Here is a 17,996-nt window from a genome sequence, read left to right as displayed (position 1 = left end):
TTTCTTCCCATGAGTTTATCCTAGCTCTATTTTTAATTTTCAAATGAAATTTTAAACACACTTTTGCCTGTCCCTTCAGGCTGAGATATTCAGCAATATCTTTGACCTTATGAAATGCTCTTTCTTCAAGAATTTCAGTGTAGCGGATAGATGCCTCAAAACAGATTTTTGGGCTGCTCTCCCTCAAAAGAGTGAGGAATTTTTAACACAATGTCCCAATGTTTTCGACAAAGCCACCCTTCTTCCTTCCACAAAAGGAGCTTTCCTGATTGCATAATGGTTGCTTAAGTCTGTGTTGTGCTACAGGAGGGGAAACGAAAAGCAGAAGATCAAACTTTCAAACGTGCCAAATGGTGACATTGTTGAAAAAATCAAAAAGGAGCAATCAAAGCAATAGGGTTTGGGGGTGGGACCTTCACAGAGAAAACAATATGGAAATGAATAGTTCATTTACTAATAATTTTTACTTTCCCTTGCTTCCCTTTCCCTGTTATGAAACGTTGTGGGCAGGGAATATGTCTGTTCATTGTTGTAGGGTACTCTCCCAAGTGCTTAGCACAGTGCTGTGCACACAGTAATCACTCAGTAAATACAATTGAGTGACTGACTGAAACTCTTTGCAGTCTGATACCCAACCCTCAACAAACAGCAAATTCTGCATTATCCCAATTAACGAGACAGAGATAGCTTGGGTAATTGAAGTAATGATATTACTTGTGGCATTTATTAATCCCATACTATGTGCTAAGTACTGGGACAGATATAAGATAATCTAATTGGTCACGGTCCTTGTCCTGCACAGGATTCACAGTGTGGGTGGGAGGGGGAGTAGGTATCCACTGTCCATTTTACAGATGAGGGAACTGAGATTCAGAGAGGTGAAGTCAGTGAATCATATTTATTGAGGGTTTACTGTGTGCAGAACACTGTACTAAGTGCCGGGGAAAGAACAGTATAATGGAATTCCCTGTCCATAGTGAGTTTACAGTCTAGAGGTCTGCTCAAGGTCCTAGGTTTAATGACTTTCCCAAGGTCACGTAGGCCAGTGGCAGAGGTGGGACTAGAACCCTTATCTCCTGACTCCTTTCCACTAGACCTCACTGTCTTCCGGTCCCCCAATCCCTCCATCTGGTTTCTACAAGAGCTGCTAAAACGTAGTAAAGATTTCAGTTCCATTTGTACCTCCCACTTCCACCCTGCGACAAGGGTGCTGATAATCTAACAGGCAGAGCAAGAAGGAAAAGAGGAAGGTGACCTGTAGTTACTTCTCACAATGGGTAATCAGTGCCTAAATAGTTGAAAATGTATTATTCAAGTTGAAATCGTGCTTTCCATGCCTGGCCAGAAGCAGACTGGCAGTTCAGACAGAGTACCTTCTGGGACAGTAGCTTGTGCCAAGAAATGTGGCAGCCCCCAAAACTAGAAGCCATGTGGCACAGATAGTTTGTACAAGGAGAGCACATCAAGTCCAGTCACCTTTTATCCTGGATCTGTACTAAAGTACAGTGTCTTCATTTCTGGTGGACTTGAATGCTACTAGTAGTCTTAACCCCTTGCCCCAATTCCTGCACCTCTACTGCTCAATTAGAAGCAGCATGGCCTAGTGGATAGAGCACGGGCCTGAGAGTCAGAAGGTCATGGGTTCTAATCGCAGCTCTGCCATTTGTCTGCTGTGAGACCTTGGGCAAGTCACTTCACTGGGCCTTAGTTCCCTCATCTATAAAATGGGGATTAAGATTGGGAGCCCTATGTGGAGCAGGGACTGTGTCCAACCCGATTATCTTGTATCTACCCCAGTGCTTAGAACAGTCTCTGGCACATAGTAAACACTCAGAAAATACCATTATTATTATTAATAATAATAATGGTATTTGTTGAGCATTTATTGTGTGCAGAGCATGGCACATAGTAAACACTCAGAAAATACCATTATTATTATTGTTAATAATGTATTTGTTGAGCATGTACTGTGTGCAGAGCATTGTACTAAGCACCTGGGAGAGTACGACAGAGTTAGATACTCCATTTCTGTCGTTTTCTTCATCTCACATGGACCCCACCCATTTTCCTCTCCCCTTCAAAGGTAACATAATCAAAAATAACCATCTGTCAAGTGCAGTTTGTTTTTTTTTGAAGTGAGGGGTGGTATTTATTAAACATTTCCTCTGTGCCAGGAACTCTACAAAGTGCTTGGATTGATTCAGGGTAATCAGGTGGGACACAATCCCTATCCCACATGGGGTTCACCATCTTAATCCCCATCTTACAGATGAGGTAACAGAGGCACAAAGAAGTTTGGTGACTTTCCCAAGGTTCAACAGTCTAGTGGGAGGAGCTGGGATTAGAACCCAGGTCCTTCTGACTCCCTGGCTGGTGCTCTGTCCATTAGACTCTGATGCTTCTCTATAGTTGGAGGAATGGTAATGGTATCGGTGAATCTGGAACCCCATGCCCTTCTCCCTGTACCCCTAAGAGGTGATGTGGGATTATTATTATTATTACTTCAGCTCTAGGGATATCTTCCAGCCCCCTGCCCCGTCCTCGTCTTTTCTCTTCACAACCTATTATTTGAGTCGAGCAATTTAAACCACCTCCTCCCTACCCCTTTCCCAGCCCCCTTAATAATTGACCCGTCTCTTTCCTCCTCTTCCTCCCTCCCATCTACCAGCTTTAGCCCTAGAGGCAATCGGATATCTACAGTAATGGGAATTACTACTTCCTCCACTCACCCACTCAGCCCAAGAGAACTTTTAAAAGGACATTTTTTCTGGGCTGCCTTTTATATATTTATGCATACATAATTTTACTTAAAAATAGTAGACCTGAAATATGTGTGTGTTCCTTTATGAAAAATCTTTATTCATGTTGGCAGCGCATCCCTGGGCGTGTATAGGAAATGTTTACAAGAAGTATTTTAAAGGGGGGTTAAAGCACGGGAATATTTATTTAGCCTCTTGACATGGCTAATTCTCTATCCAAATGTTGACTCTCTACTTCAGTAAGAAGAGGCAGGCATTCTATTTGGTTCATCTTAGGAAAAATAAACCATGTTGTCCTTTATAGACGCTAAGGCTTGTGACCCTTTTATAAACTACATTCATTCATTCAATAGTATTTATTGAGTGCTTACTATATGCAGAGCACTGTACTAAGTGCTTGGAATGTACAAATCGGTAACAGATAGAGACAGTCCCTGCCCTTTGACGGGCTTACAGTCTAACTGGGAGAGACAGACAAAAACAATAGCAATAAATAGAATCAAGGGGATGAACATCTCATTAAAACAATAGCAATAAATAGAATCAAGGTGATGTACATCTCATTAGCAAAATAAATAGGGTAATGAAAATATATACAGTTGAGTGGACGAGCACAGTGCTGGGGGCGGGGGGAGGAGCAGAGGGAAAGGGGGGAAGAGAGGGCTTAGCTGAGGGGAGGTGAAAGGGGGGTAGAGGGAGAGCAGAGGGAAAAGGGGAAGGTCAGTCTGGGAAGGCCTCTTGGAGGAGGTGAGCTCTAAGTAGGGTTTTGAAGAGGGGAAGAGAATTAGGCAGAGGTGAGGAGGGAGGGCATTCCAGGACCACAGGAGGACGTGGCCCAGGAGTCGACGGCAGGATAGGCGAGAACGGGGGATGGTTCACAAGGTACTTACACAGGGATTGTTCAACCGGATCAGAGGACCTGAGTTTTAATCTTGGCTCTGCTACTTGTCTGCTGTGCAACACTGGACAAGTCACTTAACTTCTCGGTGCCTCTGTAAGATGGGGGTTAATATGGTGAGACTCATGTGGAACATGGATTAGATCCACCCTAATTGGCTTGTATCTACTCCAAATCTCAAAGTGCCTGGCAAATAGTAACATAGTAAGTGCTTAACAAATACCATTTTTTTAAAAATGGCAGAAATCGCAGCCTTTATCTGTTACGCTGACACCAATCACATCTCTTTGTCACAACTTGGCCAGAAGCAACATGGCCTAGGGGAAAGAGCGCAGGCCTGGGAATCAGAGGACCTGGGTTCTAATCCCAGCTCTGTGTGTCCTTGGACAAGTCGCTTTACTTTTCTGTGCCTCAGTTCTCCTGTTCTCCCTCCTATTAGACTGTGAGCCCCATGTGGTTCAGGGACTATGGCCAACCTAATTTACTTGTATCTACACCAATGCTTAAAAGAGTGTTTAACACATAGTAAGTGCTTAAGAAATACCATTAAAAAACCCCAAAACCCTCTGTGGGCCTTGATCTGATCTCTGTCACAACTCTCTGGGTCATGTCAGTGCTGGCAACAGGAGCAAGGGAAGAGAGTCTTCATGGAGTTAAAAACAAAAAAAACAAAAACCCAACAAAAAAACTCCCTTCAACACATCCAATGAACCGCTTCTATCTCGGGTCCTTTGTTGTTGGGTCTCAGTATTCTAAAAATTTGGCTTCCATTCAAGACCCAGTTCGGTGTTCTCTCTCCCCGAGTCTAAAACTGAGGGCCTTTTATTTCAAGTCTGTGGATTTTTATGAGCACAATTGGTCTGTTAACGGGACGTTTCTGTGGTTTCAATGCGTTTATATCATTGACCTTTGCTGCGAAAAGTGTTCAACCGTCTTTAATAGAGGGGGACTATGAAAGGGGTTGTTGTGAAGGCTTTCTTCTATAAAAGAAGTGACCACAGGCAAAGCTTTATATTTGCTGAGTGATTTAATTCTTACACATGCAGGACTTGGCCATGGGCCAGGGGTAACATGTTGAGAAAGGGCTACCAGTGTAGTTTAAAACCAAACTTTCCTTCTCCCCTCCGCCACCCCCCTGCCTCAAGAGCGTCCTTTCCTGTTATTTCAAATCTCCCCAAGAAAAAAACCAAGGAAGGGGGCAGTGCCCAGCCTGCACAACTGGATTATCAAGAGTGACAAAAACCACATGTCTGCTGTGTGACCTTGGGCAAGTCACTTAACTTCTCTTCAACTGTAAAATGAGGTTAACAGTGTGAGCCCCATCTGGTACAGGGACTGTTTCCAACCTGAGTAACTTGTATCTATGCCAGTGCTTAGGACAGTGCTGGGCACAAAGTAAGCACTTAACAATTGCTATTATTATTACTATTATTATGGATTTTTTTTTCAAGGCAGCAGCTGGAGAGAGAGAGAGAGTTTTGCCCATCACACAGGGCAGGGTAGGATGGTCAGCACAGAGTAAGGGTTTGGGAATGGGGTTGGAGTCTTGGAGCCTTTTGAAGTGGATTGGGAGGGGGAGAGGAGGAGGAAGAAGAGGGAGCAGAAGAGAGTCTTGAACCTATCACAGGCTCAGCAGTCTTTAGTGACAGCCCTGAAACTAAAATCGAAGTCTGATCAGTTCCCGCGGCACAAAGCCAGAAGGTTTGCTCCACAGTAAGCATAGAACTTACTCTTGCCACCCCGGATCTTACTTATAAATGTCACCCATCAATATAGGAAGGCAATAAAGTATTTTGTATAAGATTTGGTGTCTTAATTCATCATAGGTTCCATTTTGGAGAGCAAGACTCTTATGTGCTGCTTGCCTCAGTTTATCTCCTTTCATTCAATCATATTTATTGAGCGCTTACTGTATGCAAACCACTGTACTAAGAGCGAGAGTACAATACTGCAACAAAAGGACATATTCCCTGCACTCACAGTCCTGTGCATAGGCTGCTCAAATTCCTGTTCCAGAGGAGCAGTGCATGTTGTCATCAACATCTGTAAAGATTTTCCAGCAGATAGACAGGTTAGGGCAGTGCCTTTCTGCATGTGGGCCGCTAACTGATCCACTTAGCACAATGAGGCCATTCCAGGCAGATTGAACAACTAGGGTAGACTCGCTCAACACTGAATAGTTACTCTCACCTGATTGTAGTTGAAATTTCCCTCTAGTTCTGGACAGTAGCCGTTCTCTGGAGTCTAAAATGACTAGTTCCTCCAGGCCATTAAATAGGCTTGAAGTTCAGATTTCATTTGTTTAGCCCTTCGGGCCAGGGACCCAGTTCCAGGGGTTTTCCCTGGGTTTTGCCCCCCAAATGTAACAAGATGTTCATTTCTGTGCTTTTGAATGAGGTTTAACCAACATACCATGATCAGAACAGAATTTAATTACACGCCAATTGAACGTTAAGAGATTGGCGTGTTCCTCCTGGGTTTGCCTTCATCCAGTTTCCAAAGCTTTCTGAGGCAGGACCAGAGTAGAGCTCAGCTACAGCTTCTCATGAAGGCAGAAGGAGTTCTTGCTTCTGGTGGGGAGGCCCCAAGATATCCTGGCACTGAACCAAGGGGCAGGGGTGGGGTTGCTGATTCCGGGTGTGGTGGGAACCTAAGGAAATGCCCGATTGTGGGGTTTTGGATCCTGCTCTTGAAAGAACAACTCATTGAGGAAGCAGATTACTAGGGAGCAGAGTGTCAAGAGAAACAGCAATATATATCTGGAGATGAGAACCTAGTTCCACTCTGGAATGTGGCCTTCCTCCCTGATCACCACTTCTTCTTTCCCTTGCAAGTCATTTTCCAGAGAGGTAGCTGTGGAGACACAGAAACCTGATTTCCCCCAAGCAGTGAATTGAGTCTAGAGGCTTTGTGAGGGTGGGGCAACAAGAGTAACCCTAAGCTCGTTATGGGAACGTGTCTGTTAATTCAATCATATTTATTGAGTGCTTACTATGTGCAAAACACTAAGCGGCAAGGCTCAGTGGAAGGAGCCTGGGCTTGGGAGTTAGAGGTCCTGGGTTCTAATCCCGGCTCCACCACTTGTCAGCTGTGTGACTTTGGGCAAGTCACTTAACTTCTCTATGCCTCAGTGACCTCATCTGTAAAATGGGGATTCAGATTGTGAGCCCCATGTGGGACAACCTGATTACCTTGTACCCCCCTACCCCCAGCGCTTAGAACAGTGTTTGGCACATAGTAAGTGCTTAAATGCCATCATTATTATTACTAAGCACTTGTGAGAGTACAATGCAACAACAAACAGACACGTTCCCTGCCTACAACAAACTATGGTATCATACTCAACCAAGCGCTGAGTATAGTGCTCTGCACAGAATAAGTGCTCAATAAATACCCTGTAGTGGTTGAAGAGGATAATGATTCTTACCCTTGTGACTTCCCCTTGACTCCCTATCCCTGTGTCAGGGATGTTTAGAGGGATGTCGCTTAGAGCTTTGCGCTGGCCCTGCTTTGTGAGGCATCAAAAGGAAGAATGTGTAACAATTCCTTCCCTTTCCCATCCTGGATTCTTTGAATCTGCCCACTCTGCTTCCATTCCTAGTGGTGGAGGGGGAGGGCAGGGAGCATACACCATGGAAAAATGCGAGTCTACCCTAGTTGTTCAGTCTGCCTGGAATGACCTCATTGTGCTAAGTGGATCAGTTAGCGGCCCACATGCAGAAAGGCAGACAATGGAGGGCAGACATTGCTGCCTCCCAAGCGCTTAGTACAGCTCTCTGCACATAATAAGTGCTCAATAATGCCACTGATTGATTGATTATCCAGAGCCCTGGTCCTAGCTCTCCGCACTCAGACCTAGAAAATCATCCTGTGGTTTCTTTGTCACCAGCAGAACTGACAGGGAGGAAAGTTGCTTTTGTTGCACTCTCTAGAAGCCCGTGCCTGAGTTTAGGAGCTCCCAAATGCAGAGTAAGTCTCCTAATTGTACCATGGGAGAAGGTGTACAGGAAGTAGTAAAGGTTTAATATTATTGTGGCTACGAAAGCCACATATGTGGTAGCAGTTTGCTGTAGGAAGAAGCAGGACCCAATATTAGTGGAGTTTTTATTAATCCAACCAGTCTCTCTGGTTGGCGAAGCCTGATTTCTGCCATAGATGATCATTTGGAAAAGGTTGGGTTATGGGCCTTTTCTTTTTAGGTGATTCTGAAAGGTTTTAGGTGCTCTAGCCTGGAGACTGGATGAAAAGTTTTCAAGTTTTCACAACTTTCCCTAATCTCTTGCCCCTTTTTCCAAAGCAAAGCGTAAAGTTCAAGAATCCCTTTTAATGTGGTTAATTCAAAAAATGGGAGAGTCTTCCAAACTGGACTGTACTAAGAAGTTTTCCCAGTCCTCCTGAAGCTTCCATTCTGAAAAGGGAGAACAAGCGATATCTATGCCCAGACAAACTGAAGAGGCTGAGGTCTCGCTGCACTATAAGCTCCTTTTTTTAAAAAAAAAAAAAAAGGTATTTATTAAGTGCTTATTATTCGTCAAACACTGTTCTAATCACTGGGGTGGATGCAAGTTAATTAGGCTGGAGACCATCCCTGTCTCACAAGACACAGTCCAAGTAGGAAGAAGGGAGATCAAGAGAAATTAGGCACAGAGAAGTGAAGTGACTTGTCCAAGTTCACCAGCAAGCAATCAAAAGAGCCTGGATTAGAAGCCAGGTCCTCTGACTCTTATGCTTGTGCTCTTTCCACTAGGCCACGCTGCTTCTCTTGTAGGCAGGGATCATGTCTCCAAACTCTATCGTATTGTCCTTCCCCAAGACCCAGTGCAGTGCCCTGCATACCATAGGTGCTCGATAAGTACCACTGATTGATTAATTGGTGTTCCACAAAAGGGGTTTGCCTTGGTTCCTCCTGTGCTTATGGAATGAAGGTTGGGGCTTCCACCCTGGATTCTTCAAGGCTGAGGTAGATAAGTCAGATGTCATGGCAGGTCTGTCTAAAGCAGGGTGTCAGTTGGGAGACCAGCAAGAACAACAGAAATGCTCTCGGAAATGTCAGTCAGTCGAATTTATTGAGCTCTTACTGTGTGCAGAGCACTGTACTAAGTGCTTGGGAGAGTACAATATAACAAAAAACAGACACATTCTGTGCCCAGAGCGAGTTTACAGTCCAGAGGGGGAGGTGTTCAAAAGTGATTGATGTTGTGCTCCCTTAAACTCAGGGGGTCCAAGTAATCACAAAGGACTGGGGTCTCTCAGGCCACCTGAATATGATCTTATCTGGCCCCGGACCAGCCCTGAAGCTTCCTCCCAAGCACTCCCCAAAGATGCAGTTTCTTAGCTGAGATTGCCTGCTGGGCGTTTCTGGCCTAAACATTTTGCGAGCATTTATTTATCTTCTTCCAATTCTTTGTTTTTCTTTGCAGCTCTGGGAAGTGTCAGTGTAAAGTGGGCGTGCAAGGTGTCAAATGTGACCAGTGTCAAGATGGGTATTACGGACTCCATTCGAATGGCTGCGTGCCCTGCCAATGCAATAATCGCTCTGACAGTTGTCATGCCATCACAGGTAAAATACTGCTCAAATCCAGGGCTTTAGCATGCGACTCACCTCTTTCATTCATTTCTGTATTTCCCATTCACCCGGTTTCCATTCCCAACTCTGTAACTTTGAGTCCTGCGACCTCTCAACCCTATCGTTGTTATGCTGCCATCATCCCAGGCATCTGTTTGGGAGTACCCAGCCTCGAATAATAATACTAATAATAATAATAATAGTTGTGGTATTTGTTAAGAATGTACTATGCTCCAGATACTGTACTAAAAGCTGGGGTGGATACTAGCACATCAGTTTGGACACAGTCCCCATCGCACACGGGGCTCATAGTCTTAATCCCCATTTTATACATGAGGGAACAGAGGCACAGAGAATTGAATGGTATGTCCAAGGTCCCACAGCAGACAAATGGCAGAGTTGGGATTAGAAATGGCCCTTCTGACTCCCAGGCCCGTGCTGTATTCACTAGGGCACGCTGCTTCTCTGGAGACATGGAGGACTTCATGGAGCGGGCAGGGCCTGATCTGGTCACCCAGGACACCCACGACCTAGACAATTGAGTGGATTTATTCATTCAGTGGTATTTATTGAGCGCTTACTATGTGCAGAGCACTGTACTAAGTGCTTGGAATGTACAAATCGGTAACAGGTGATCAGAAGCTGGGTTTCCCTGGGAGTTACAGTGCTACCTGCTTCTCCTGCTGGTCCTCTAGACTATAAGCTTGTTGTGGACAGGAAATGTGTCTTTTTATTGTTATATTGTACTCTCCCAAGCACTTAGTACACTGCTCTTCACACAGTAAGTGCTCAAAAAATATGATCGAATGAACTGAATGAATGAATAAATACATACCACTGATTGATTGATAATAATAATGTTGGTATATGTTAAGCACTCATTATGTGCAGAGCACTGTTCTAAGCCCTGGGGTAATAATAATAATAATGTCGGTATTTGTTAAGCGCTTACTATGTGCTGAGCACTGTTCTAAGCGCGGGGGTAGATACAGGGTAATCAAGTTGTCCCACGTGAGGCTCACAGTCATAATCCCCATTTTACAGATGAGGGAACTGAGGCACAGAGAAGTTAAGTGACTTGCCCACAGTCACACAGCTGACAAGTGGCAGAGCCGGGAGCTGAACCCATGACCTCTGACTCCCAAGCCCAGGCTCTTTCCACTGAGCCACACTGCTTCTCCCGCTTGATCAGGTGAGCCCTGGAGCTCCCAATTCGAGAGCAGGTATCGAATCCCCATGTTACAGATGAGGGAACTAAGGCACAGAGAAGTGAAGTGACTTGCACAAATTCACACAGTAGGTACACAGTGGAGTCTGAGACTAGAACCCAGGACTTCTGATTCCCAGGCCCGTGCTCTTTCCACTAGGCCCTCATTTAAGAATGATGTGATGACTGAAAGCCCTAGCAAGGGAAATAATGGCGACAAACCCGAGGGAAAATTGTCACTTCCTTTGGTAGCTGAGGCGGAACAGGCCCTCAGCTTGGTCTAGGTTGTTGTCTTGATGCCCAAGATGGCTCAAGAGTCTTCTTGAGCCTCTAAGGCTAGCGAAATTATGAGTGGTCATGATTGCCACGGAAGCTCTGTTTCCCAGGAGCTCTCTGGCGAAGGCCTAGTCTGGGCTTCCTCGGGTATTTGACAGTTAATGAGATGAGAACCCTATATGGGACAGGGACTGTATCTAATTAGCTCTGTCTACCCAGTGCTTAGCACACAGAAGACATTTAACAAATACCATAGCAACCCTATGCTAGTTATTAAATACCAACTATGTGCTCACCCCTGTTTTTATTATAATGAAGATTATTATTATCAGCATTCCAGGAACATAATTCAGATTTGTTCTCAGGTTTACATTTTTGAAGCAACAATCTTTTTTCGATGCTTTGTAAGTGGAGATTGGGTTTTTTTCCTTCTGAGAGGTAATGCAATTGGAGTGTGGTCTGAAAGTTCCTGCATTTGGCCTCACCTTTCTTGCTTTATGTAAAATCGCCCTTTTCTTTGTCAATTTCAACATCAGTGCAGTGGAGGCAGCACCCTCTGGTGGCCAGTGGCCCTGCTTATGGTTTAGTTCAGGGTTTTTCTCCTAAGCAAGAGACGTATTAAGGGGGTCCCTGCATTTAAAGATTGTGATGCAGGAAGGAGCAGCCGATAACCAGAGAGAGCAGATGTTGGGGATACTGGTGATGTTCTTTCCCCTGAGTTGGTCACAGAGCCTTCCCAGACTGAACTCCCCTTTTCCCTCTGCTCCCTCTACCCCCCACTTCACCTCTCCACAGCTAAACCCTCTTTTCCCCCCTTTCCCTCTGCTCCTCCCCCTCTCCCTTCCCATCCCCTCAGCATTGCACTCAATCAGTGCACTCGTCCACTCAACTGTATATATTTTCATTACCCTATTTATTTAGTTATTGAGATGTACATCACCTTGTTTCTATCTATTTGCTATTGTCTTAATGAGGTGTTCATCCCCTTGAGTCTTTTTATTGCTATTGTTCTTGTCTGTCTCCCCCGATTAGACTGTAAGCCCATCATAGGGCAGGGACTGTCTCTATCTGTTAACGATTTGTACATTCCAAACGCTTAGTACAGTGTTCTGCACATAGTAAGCACTCAATAAATGCTATTGAATGAATGAATGTTGGGATTTTGGCAGGTCACAACTGGAAGATTTAGCCATTAGTTAAGGAAGAATTGAATGGCAGCAAGGGTTGTGCCGTGCAGGCAATAGGTCAGCAGGAGATCTGTCAGAAGAGGGACGATAGCCTTGTTTTGAAGATGATTACAATGCAGTTCGGCTGAGATGGACTTAGAGGCTCTCAGAAGAACATTTCCAGTCCTCTCTTTTGTTATTTTCTTGGTATCGAATCGCTCCCGAGCAAAACTGATTCCAATCCTAGGAGAAGTTTACGTGGCCATCTTTGTTGGTAAATTGTGCTTTGGTGATCACAAATATTGACCGCAAGTACTGATGGCACACCGTCCTCTAGACTCTAAGCTCACTGTGGGCAGGGAACGTGTCGGCCACACTGTTGTGTGGTATTCTTCCAAGCGATTAGTTCATTGCTCTGCACATAGTAAGCACTCAATAAATGCCATTGATGATGTGCTGCTAAAGCAGTGGTGTAAATGCGTACAGTCCACTTCAAGGTCAGCATAATAATTATAATAATTGCGGTATTTGTCAAGCGCTTATTGTACTAAGCTCTGGCGTAGATACAAGATAGATCCCACGTGAGGCTCACAGAGTAAGTAGGAAGGAGAACACATATTGAATCTTCATTTTGCAAATGAAGGAACTGAGGCACAGAAAAGTGAAGTGACTTACCCAAGGTCACACAGCAAGCAAGTGGTGGAGCCAGGATTAGCATTCAGGTCCTCTGACTCTCAGCCCATGCTCTTTCCACTAGGCCAGACTGCTTCCAGGTCTGAGGGGTGGGGAAGGGCTTTACTTTAGGATTTCCACGTGTTATTAGTAATCGTCATCATCATCATCTTTATCATCATATTTAAGTGTTTACCATGTCCTTGTGCTGGAGTAGATATAATTGTATTGGGCATAGTTCCTTACATGGGGCTCACAGTCTAAATAGGAGGGAGAGCAGGTATTGAATCCCCATTTTACAGATGAGGAAACAGACTCAGAGAAGTGAAGTGAGTTGCCCAAGGTGATGCAGAAGACAAGTGGTGGAACAGGGATTAGAACGCAGATCCTCTGCCTCCCAGGCCCGTGTTCTTTCTACTAGGCCACCCTGATTCTTCAATTTGGATGTTCAGGAGGCATAGTTTGGCAGAGGGAAGGATGTAGTGTGCCTCTCCCTTATTTGCTGACCATGGGAAAGAAGATGGTATTCCAAACTGGTCAGAAAAAAACAAGAAAAAGAGCGATAGAGCGAGAAAGGAGAGGACACTGCAAAGCTATTTATTGCACTCTAGGTGAAAATTTCAGGAAAGAAGTTGGATAAGCTAAAGACAGAATATGGAGGGGTTAATGAGGAGCCCCATAGTGAGGCAGCCTGCTTCCTTCCGCGCAACACTGCGGGAGTGAAGCTCCCGCCCTCCACCAATCTTTACTCAGAAGCAGCTCGGGTGCTGCTGGTGGAAAGATCCTGGGCCTAAGAGTCAGAAGAACCTGAGTCTTAATCCCAGCTCCAGTACTTGTCTGCTAGGTGACCTCGGGCCAGTCACTTGACTTCTCATGGCCTCAGTTTCCCCATCTGTAAATTGGGGATGAAGGCTGGGAGCACCATGTAGAACAGGGACTGTGTCCAATCTGATGATCTTGTACCTACCCCATTGCTTAGTACAGCGCCTGGCACTGTAAACACTTAACAAATACTATTTAAAAAAAAAGAAGAAGCTGGGATCCATTAGCCCAGAGCCTCACACCACTGGGACTCCAGGCTCCATGAGACGGGGGTTGGCGGAAACGACCAGGGCAGCCTCCACCCTCCTGTCTGCCCTTCGAGAATGAAGCCACCATCCAAGAGTGGAGAACACAGGAAAGTTTTGTGCAGCTTCTCACCAAAGACTGGACTGGTGAGAACCTCCAAGAAGAAAGAGCACAGATCTGACAGGAGAACAGGGTTCAAGTTCTAGATCCACCACCAGCCTATCATATGACATGGGGCTTCAGTCTCCTCTGTAAAATGGGTATTGAGACCGGGAGCCCCATGTAGGACAGGGACAGTGTCCAACCTTATTAGCTAGGATCAATTCCCGGCACATAGTAAGTGCTTAACAAATACCATTGAAAAAAGAACCAAAGAAAACCAAGCATATCATCCCAGTGGTGGAGTCATGAGGAAGAGAGCCAGTTATGTGGCCAGAAATGAGTTGGGACTTCAGGAAGAAATCCATTTCTGGATTGTGCATCGTGGAGCCAGCTCAGAAAGTCAGGAGCAAGAACACTTTGCAAATTAAAATTTCTGCAAAAATGGAAAGGAAATTTCAGCCAACTTAATGAAAGAAAGAAACAAGCATGGGAAGTTTAAGATGCCTTTGAGGTTCCTTTGAATCTTCATTAAACTTTCCATAACACAAGAGAGAGGCTAAGTTTGGCAGAACTGTCGGAATCTGGCAGGGAGAATAGCCTGAGGTGGTTCAGGGAAGTTCTGCCTCTCAGCCAATGTAAACACTGCCCATCCTGCTGTTTCCCCCAAATTTCCCTTTGTCCACCTATACTCTCAGTGCAGACCTCTAAGTGGTAGCAGGGAAAGGCAGAGGTAGAAGAGTGAGCTACTCAGTAGAACAATAATAATAGTAGCAACAATAATAATATTTTAAAATGATATTTGTTAAACAGTTACTACATGCAGGACACTGCACTAAGTGCTGGGGTAGATACAAGCAAATTGGATTGGGTACAATCCCTGTCCCCCATGGGTCTCACAGTTTTAATCCCCATTTTTCAGATGAGGTAATTGAGGCATAGAGAAGTGACTTGCCTAAGGTCGTACTGCAGACTGGGGGCAGAGCTGGGATTAGAAAACATGTCCTTCTGACTTCCAAGTCCAGGCTGTATCCACTAGGCCACATTTTAGAGAATGGTAAAGAGGAAATGGTCTGGGGAACATTAGGGCGGCTTTCCCTGACCTGAAAATATAATAATTGTGGTATTTGTTAAGTGCTTAATATGTGCCTATCACTGTACTAAGCCCTGGGATGGATACAAGGAAATCAGGTGGGATGCAGTCCCTGTCCCATGTGGCGCTCACAGTCTCAATCCCCATTTTACAGATGAGGTAACTGAGCACAGAGAAGCAACTTGCCCAAGACCACAGAGCAGACAAGTGGTGGAGTCAGGATTAGAACCCATGTCCTTCTGACTCCCAGGCTCATGCTCTATCCACTACACCATGCTGCTTCTGTGCAGGCCTATTGATGAGGAGAGCAATTGTAACTTAAGTTTCAGAAACAAAGAGGTAGGGAACTGCACTGAGCATTCAAAGAAGCATCTTTCTTGTAGTCAAAGGGGCTGATTGTTTTCCCATTTTATATTTGAGAACTGAAGCCCCCATAAAAGTTGGTTTATCCATCATCAAAGAAATTGCTCTTTTGCCCCCTGAAGTTCTGCATACAATCCTGCTTGCCAGCCATTTTAGGGAAGATAGAATAGAACTGGATAAGTACAATTAAGACGGTCAGAGGTCCAGAGGACTTTCCATATGAGCACAGGACTCCAGGCTGGAAAGACTCAGGCTGAGAAGGGACATGGTTGAAGTCTGTAGAAATCATAAAGGGTGAGGGCAGGGTGAACATCATTGTTGTTCTCCAACCCCACCACCAGGACAGAGTGGTACCTATTGAAGATTGTTTTGAACTATTAGGGCAGAATTTAAAAACAAACAAAAGGAAACACTTCATACAGCAGATGGTAAGTATATGGAATTTGTTACCGCAGGAAGTTATGCAAGAAGAAAATATCAACAAGTTTAGGAGGGGTCTGAATAAATTCACGGATGACTGGTCAAAAATGGATTGCTAAGAGGGATTACAAACAATGAGTTTCTGGAACACAGTCTCCTAGCATCGAAGCTACCCTCACTTCAACACAGCTGCTCTGCTGGGTGGGATACGTGAGAAGAATGAGCCACGGTAGGATACCCAAACAAATGCTCTCCGGAGAGCTGTAATGGGAAACGCAAAGCAAAGGGGTAAGACGAAGCATTCTAAGGACACGATAAAATAGAGCTTCAGACAATACTGCATCCCAGCCAAAAACAGGGAACCATTTGCCTAGAGAAGTCTGGCATGGCAAATGGCTAACAAGAAAAGGGTTACTCTTTTTTGTGTATTCGAAAGGAATAAGAAGCAGAAGAGAAAATGGTGCCAGGCAGTGCAAGCATTAGGCATGACACAGTATGGAACAGCCTTTTTCTGGGCACAGCGTGGATCCCATTCTGGCTTCTTCAGCCTGCCATGCTCTCATAGGTGAATGTCATTGTCAGAGATGTCTTCTTTGAATTCTCTGGACAGTACTATATATGTTAAAGGGAAATTTAGAGAGGTGGAAAGAAAAGTTTGGAAAGTAAAATGGTCCATCCCTATCCATTATGATTTCCAAACTTTTCTTTCTACTTTTCCTCTTTTCCCCAGCCCTCTCTCCCTTCTGTGTCATCTATGCAATTAGATCTGTGACCTTTGAGCATTTGATATTCACTCCACCCTCAACCCCACAGCACTTATGTACATATCTATAAATTGTAATAAATTATTGATTTATATTAATGTCTGTCTCCCCGTCTAGACTGGAAGCTCACTGGGGGCAGGGAACGTGTTGGCCAACTCTGCTGTATTGAACTCTTCCAACCGCTTAGTACAGTGCTCTGCATACAAGTGCTCAGTAAAAATCATTGTTGATGATGATGATGACTAAGAGGGCAACCTTCACGTGACATCCCACAGCTGCTGTAGAAGACAGAATGCTGGGCTGGATGGATCACTGGTCTGTTATGTAACAGCTAGCTAGTCACTGATAGCCAATTTGACTTCCAGTTGATTAAGCACTGGCAAATGAGCCAAACTGAGTATCTGATCAAAGGAAATACTGGGTACAGCAGAATTTCTGCAGCAGCAGTGAAGAAAGACTCAGTAAGGAAAGACATATGGTTTATTCATCGGGCATTCAGGATTAGATCAAATTTAACCTTTCTCTATTGATTCTTTAATTGCTTGGTGCAATTATCATTTAGCAAAGGGTGAGGAGTTTTCTCCACTTGCTCTGTAGACTCCACTACTGTATGGCCAAATGGTGAAGAAGAGTAGAAAAGGGACTATAAGCATATGATAGGTAGTCACATGAAGACTGATTGCCTTGGTGAAGTGTACTCTAGTCCCAGCAAATGGTGGACCCACATCGGAACTTCCATACCTGGACAGGGAGGGCGTGATGCTAAAGCCTGCTCCTGGCCTGTGGATGAGAAGCCCAGTGCTGTCTCCCTTCTTGCCTCCTCCCTAGTGCCATGTTGGCTCCCAGATCTCTTCCAGCTCAAAGAACTGGATCAGTCAATCAATCAGTGGTATTTATTGAGCGCTTATTGTGTGCAGAGCACTTTACTGAGCACATGGGAGAATTAGCAAACACATTCTCTGCCCAAAGCGAGTTTACAGTCTAGTTGGGGAGAGCAGTCTTGAGGGGGAGACTGTCTGTTGCTACATCCCAAGAGTTTTACCATCACAGCATCCTTAATCAAATAACCGGTGGTATTTATTGAGTAATTGCTGTGTGCAGAGCACCTTACAAAGTGCTTGGGAAAGGCCTTGCCTTAGACCTGAGATCCTGTCCTCGCCCAGGAAGGAGATATCATGCCACTTGCAGCTACAGGAGACTGAAGAAGAACATCTCTAGACTGCAAGCTCCCTGTGGGCAGAGATTGGGTCTACTAACTCTATTGCACCGTACTCTCCCAAGCATCTACCCCTGGTCTCCACACACGGTAAACGCTCAATAAATACCCTTGATTATTGATATCTTTCTATTCATGTGGGTTGTTATGAGATATGTGGATACATGTCGATGTGGGGAGAGACTGTGAGCTCACTGTGTGCAGGGAATGTGTCTGTTTATTGTTATATTGTACTCTCCCCGGCTTTTAGTACAGTGCTCTGCACACAGTGAATGCTCAATAAATATGACTGAATGAAAGAATGAAGAGAGCCCTAGAAGGGCTATTGATTGTTTGAACTGCTTCTGATGTTGTTTCTGAACTGTATACACTGTCAGTATTTCTTGAGAGTTAGGGTTTTCTACAAGTGGTCTTGCATCTACTTCAGAT

General features: G+C 44.8%; 1 protein-coding gene across 1 annotated transcript in view; it reads left to right on the top strand.

Annotated features, from left to right (window-relative positions):
- The window catches only part of MEGF9 (multiple EGF like domains 9), a 117,591-nt gene that overhangs the window by 85,504 nt on the left and 14,091 nt on the right, over window positions 1–17,996 (top strand). Inside the window, exon 3 of the mRNA XM_029062719.2 lies at window positions 9,078–9,217. Coding sequence (XP_028918552.1) covers window positions 9,078–9,217 — 140 coding nt within the window. The remainder of the gene's footprint in view (window positions 1–9,077; window positions 9,218–17,996) is intronic.

This window comes from Ornithorhynchus anatinus, chromosome 4, assembly GCF_004115215.2.
Source record: "Ornithorhynchus anatinus isolate Pmale09 chromosome 4, mOrnAna1.pri.v4, whole genome shotgun sequence".
NCBI classification, from domain to species: Eukaryota; Metazoa; Chordata; class Mammalia; order Monotremata; family Ornithorhynchidae; genus Ornithorhynchus; species Ornithorhynchus anatinus.
Note: the sequence above shows the minus strand (reverse complement) of the source record. Positions and strands in the feature narration are given on the sequence as shown.